This window comes from Sminthopsis crassicaudata, chromosome 2, assembly GCF_048593235.1.
Source record: "Sminthopsis crassicaudata isolate SCR6 chromosome 2, ASM4859323v1, whole genome shotgun sequence".
Lineage (NCBI taxonomy): Eukaryota > Metazoa > Chordata > Mammalia > Dasyuromorphia > Dasyuridae > Sminthopsis > Sminthopsis crassicaudata.
In genome coordinates this window covers 452,997,500-453,002,669 of record NC_133618.1, presented here as the reverse complement: position 1 = coordinate 453,002,669, position 5,170 = coordinate 452,997,500, and the positions used below count along the sequence as shown (strand labels likewise).

General features: G+C 43.4%; 1 protein-coding gene across 1 annotated transcript; it reads left to right on the top strand.

Moving 5' to 3' along the window:
* The first annotated feature begins 1,962 nt into the window (after positions 1-1,962).
* On the top strand, positions 1,963-4,379 carry SRXN1 (sulfiredoxin 1). Its single transcript, XM_074292837.1, has 2 exons — positions 1,963-2,845; positions 3,157-4,379. Exons 1-2 carry the CDS (start codon positions 2,567-2,569, stop codon positions 3,358-3,360), a joined length of 483 nt encoding a protein of 160 aa, XP_074148938.1. The 5' UTR covers positions 1,963-2,566; the 3' UTR covers positions 3,361-4,379.
* The last annotated feature ends 791 nt before the right edge of the window (positions 4,380-5,170 follow it).

Genomic DNA, 5,170 nt, shown 5'->3' with positions numbered 1-5,170 from the left:
AGCAGGAACTGGTTTTTGTTATTGTCTTTTTTTTTTTTTTGCCTTTCTTTGTAACTCCAGCACTTAGCAGAGTACTTGTTGCATTTGTTTTTTTGTTCATTCATGTCCAAATCTTTGTGACTTTATGCACTATAGCACAACAGTCTCTTCTATTCTCCACCATCTCCTGAAATCTGTCCAAGCTCATGTTCATCGCTTCCATGACACTATCTATTCATCTTATCTTCTGTTGTCCCTTTCTCCTTTTGCTTTTAGTCTTTCTCAGTGTCAGGGTCTTTTCTAATGAATTCTGTCTTTTATACCACCTTTCAGAGAAATTATCCAAAGTTTCACAGAAAGAGCCCAGTCCTGAGAAACTTATTAATAATTGAGTAAGTCCAGTTTCATATAGACTTTGTTTCCATTCTGCTTCCTAAATAGAAGTAAAAGCATCTTGTCATAATATGTTTCAGGATTACAAAACAGTCTTGAGTTTAAGTCCCAGAATAGATTCTACAAGTTAATTATACACAGAAATGCCTAAATAATAGTACTGCTTACTTGCAGTTTTCCATATGGTTGGGCAAGAATTTTTTTTTCCTTTTTTCAGTCATTTCTGACTCATTACTTCATATGAAATATTGGAGTGGTTTATCATCTCCTTCTCCAGTTCATTTTACAGATGAGGAAACAGGCAAACAGGGTTAAGTGCCTTGCTCAGGGTCAAATAGCTGAGGCTGAATCTAAACTCAGGAAGAGAAGTCTTCCCAATTCCAGAGCACTCTATTTATTACTGCCTAGCTGTTCCAGTGGGTCAGATTACATCACTCAAACTCTTACAAACTATTTTGGCTTTAGAACCATCATTTGTCATTTTTAGCTCATTGTCATTTCATCTATATGGATACCTCCTCTAATGGCATAAATCAGAACTCAACCATATCTCCTTATCCTGTGCTACTGTTGTGGGTGACTTCCTATAATCTGCCACTGGAGGTCCCATCCAATGGAGTGAATGAGTTCTCCCTAACAAAGCCACCCAACTTCTTTTTCAGTAATACATTTCTCCAATTCTTATGAATTTGACTGCTATTCAGTACGATATATAACAGCAAGCACAGTCTGATGATCCAGACCAAGGATTCTGGAATTAAAGGACAAATCTACATTTCTTACATCTCCATCTGCAGACTCCCAAACATACATATATGCACGTACACATATATACATAAGGCCTGACACTGTATAACCCCAGATAAGGGGTTTATTTAATAACTCTAATTAATAACTGTAAAGTTCTTTAAACATTCTAATCTTTTTTTGTTTGTTTTTTGTTTTTTCCCTTGTTCTTTTTTTTATTATAACTTTTTATTGACAGAACATATGCTTGGGTAATTTTTTACATTATCCTTTGCACTCACTTCTGTTCCGACTTTTCCCTTCCCTCCCTCCACCTCCTCTCCTAGATGGCAGCCAGTCTTATACAGGTTAAATATAAACATTCTAATCTTGATAAACATTAACCTATTTTTGTTGATGCTATTATGTGCACATGAGAGAAAATTTTAGTGCTAGGGCATAGGACTAGGAGTAGATGTGTGTTCTAGTTCAGGCCCTGTTCCTGCTCTAATTCTCTGGACAAACCCTTTCCCCTCTGTAGGCCTTATTTCCTTCATCTGTACAAGGAACTAGGTAGTCTGTAAATTATTTCCCAACTTTGACATTTTGAATGTCAATTCTTTCCCCCTCATGTGGCCTTTAAAAATGGGCCCGACCACAGGCTTTTCCAGGTGAGGAAAGGAAAACTAGAAGATCGGTGGTGATGTAACCAAAAGCAACAAAGGGAGGGTGTGTACGGAGACAAGCGAGGTCACCGAGAAGGCCTTTATGCAAGCACCAGATTTTAGGAGAGCTCCACCTCTGCTCATTACTCTCCCCACCGCCCCAGCACACCCACAAGGTGTGGAATGTTACAGTGAGATTATAGATGTGGAACTGGAAGCGACTTTAAAAACAGTCCCGCCCAACTCTCACATTCTACCCACGAGGGAATCGGAGCCCAGACAGGTAAAGTGACTTGTCCCTCGGACAATCAATCTCATGTCAAAGTCGGTACTTGAACTCCAAACCAAAATTCTTTCCTGAGCCGCACTACCTTTCCGGACATTCACCAAGCCAGGGGAGGTGGAAAGAAGCGACGGCCTGTTTTGCTGATTCATCCTTGGACTGCAATATTCAGCAGATATTTCCGACCCAGGAGCTAGGGTGTTGCTGACAGGGGGGCGGGGAGGTGCGGCCCGGGCACTGAGTCACTGCCTGGAGCTCCCATCCAGTGGCGTGCGTACTTATGCCGAGTTAGGCTGAGCCCGGCCTCTTCTATTTCTCTCGATACCGGGAGGGTGGATCAAAGTGGGAGGAGCGGGAAGTGTGGAGAAACGCAAGCTCGGGAAGTTTTTCCTAGGAACGGCGTCGCAAGAGCAAGCCCGGTAGAAAGACTACATTTTAAGGCTTTTCACCAAAGGAACCCGGAGCTGCGAGCGCTTCTAGGGTTCGGGTGCCGGAACTTGGCTTCTGCACTTCCCTCTGGATGCTGAATGGTACATTCCGATCCGGAGTTAAAGTCTGGGTGCTGGGCAAATCTCGGAGGGGGGCTGGCAGAATGGGGCTGCGAGCCGGCGGCAGCCACGGGCGAGCGGGTCCCGAGGTCGGGGCAGAAGGGCACGAGCGGGCCTCTGAATCGGGGAGCCGGAGCATACATTCTGGCGCCATCGCTACCGTGCACAATGTCCCCCTGAGCGTCCTCATCCGGCCGCTGCCCGCAGTGCTGGACCCGGACAAGGTGAAGAGCCTCATGGACACCATCCAGGTAAGGCTTTCCCGAGAGAGCCCAGACCGGCGGCCAGAGAGTCCGCGCTGCCATTTTTCGGTGTCATCTTGGCCAAGTCAGTCCTGTTCTTCCGGTCCCAGTACCCTCTCAATAAAACGGGAGCACTGCCCTAGATAACCTTTGAGGTCTTTTTTAGCACTAAATATACTGTGTCCGACTGTTTTCTTAACTCCGACGTCCTGTCTTCCCCGTTTTGTATCCCAGAGTTCCCTCCAGGTGTAATGTCTCGTGATGGTCATCTTCTCCATTTCTGTCTTTTTCTCTTTCTCCCTGACTTTTCCCCTCTATAGGAGGACCCAGACCGGGTGCCGCCTATTGATGTCCTATGGATCAAAGGAGCCCAAGGAGGAAACTACTTCTACTCCTTCGGGGGATGCCACAGATATGCAGCTTACCAGGAACTGCACAAGGAAACAATCCCTGCCAAGCTGGTCCGGTCCACGATATCAGACCTTCGTGTGTACCTGGGTTCCTCCACCCCAGACCTGCAGTAGCAACACCCTTGGCTCTTGGCCCTTGGAACTCACTGAAAATGTGCCCATTAAAGACAGCAGAAGCAGCCAAGTAACACTGGTCCTTACCAGGGCCGTGCAGAGTACAAACCGGTGGGCTTGTGACCCCAAACTGGTCCCCTGACAACGTATGACCGACTTACTTAGTATTTATTCCTTTAAGGCTAGAGAGAAGGATAGGGAATCGTTCCCTGAGATTTAATATCTTGGACTCCCATGTCTTGGATTGAAGACTATTGGCCCTGAGTTTAAGAACAGAAAGGAGCATCCTACCCTACCCCACAGTGGGGTGTCAAGTGGTTATAATGGGAAAAGAAATGAATTTGGGATTAGAATTTCCCTTGTTCAGATCCCAGTTTTGTCACTTATACTTTCCCCCTTTGTAACATGAAGATGTTGGACTAACATAGCTTCTAAAATCATCCATCTCAGAGTCTTATCATTCTGTGAGATCATGTCGGGAGGGAGCAGAATGAGAGTCTATTTATGGAAGGGAGGAGTAAGAGAAGTGAAGGAGAACCCTTTTCCAATTTCGTAGGTGGAGGAGGCACCTTCTGTTCAAATCAGGCTAAGGAATCCATGTCTAACTCTCTCCCCATGGGAAGCAGGAATCCTTGCAATCTTTTCTTTTTGAGAAAGAAGATTTAGACACAACAAATAAAAACCCCAACAAATTCTGATTTAGTGAAAAGGGCTTAGGCTTGGAGTAATGTGGGACCATGGGATCATAGACAAGTCACTTCTATCCTGTGTCTGTTTTCTCGTCTAAAATTGTGATAAAAATATTTGTACTAACCTACCTACCTCTCAGGATTGTTGTGAGGAAAATTATTTGCTAGAGTTGGGAATTGTTATCTAATTATGGGGTTAAGATGGAAAGTCTGAGTACCAGCTGCTCTCCGCTGTTAGTCCTGTATTTCTTGTTCCTCAGACTATTTTGCAGGTGGATAAAATTATTAATCTTTGTAATATTGTAATAAATGTATTCATATATAAGCAAATTTCCTATAGAATCACTGAAAATATTTTTGGGTTAACTTCTGTAGCAGAAACACAACAAAGATGGCATGTATATCATCATTGTTATTATTGTTAAGTTTCAGAACAACGATGATTTGCATTCCCTTACTGGGATTTTCCCAACACTAATGAAATCACACATTTAAAGTTGTCATTGTTGTTATTGAGGGATCAAGATGATGAAGGTGGTTTGGTTAAAAAAAAAAAAAGTAATTCGAATAGATGTGGTGACTTGCTGTGAACTCCATACTTTAGAATCACTGAGAACTGTTTGATGCTGAAAAACAGAGTGGAAAGAAGAAAAACATTCCCCTTCTCTCTGGGTGGTTTTGCCTAGTCAGATCAGCCTCTAGGGAGCTATGAGACCTTACTCAAGTGTCCAGTCTCTGCACAATAAACTGGATTAGAGGTCTAGTCCCCTGACCTTCTTTCCTCAGAACGTGATGGGGAGAGGAGAATGGAGATGTCCCTGGCAATCTGCCAGGCTTCTTGTGTTAACCTTACAATGAGCCACCAGGAGATGGCACTGTTTTCCTATCAGCCTGAAAGAACTGGTCCAAATTTAATACCATTTGGAAAGATAACCCAGTGTGGACAGCTTTTTAATATTCCTTCTTTCTGTTCTTGTGGAACTGGTCAATTTCAAACTCCTAGAACCCCAGAACTAGGAGGAATTTTAGAATATGAAATATTATAACTGACACGGCTTCAATAATTCAATTCAGCAAACAATTGTGAAGCATCTACTGTGATAAAAATGCAATTTTGAGGA

Coding starts and splice junctions, on each gene's coding strand:
- SRXN1 (XM_074292837.1), top strand. CDS start 2,567: ATGCTGAATGGTACATTCCGATCCGGAGTTAAAGTCTGGGTGCTGGGC. Junction 2,846..3,156: donor GCCTCATGGACACCATCCAG/GTAAGGCTTTCC, acceptor TCCCCTCTATAG/GAGGACCCAGACCGGGTGCC.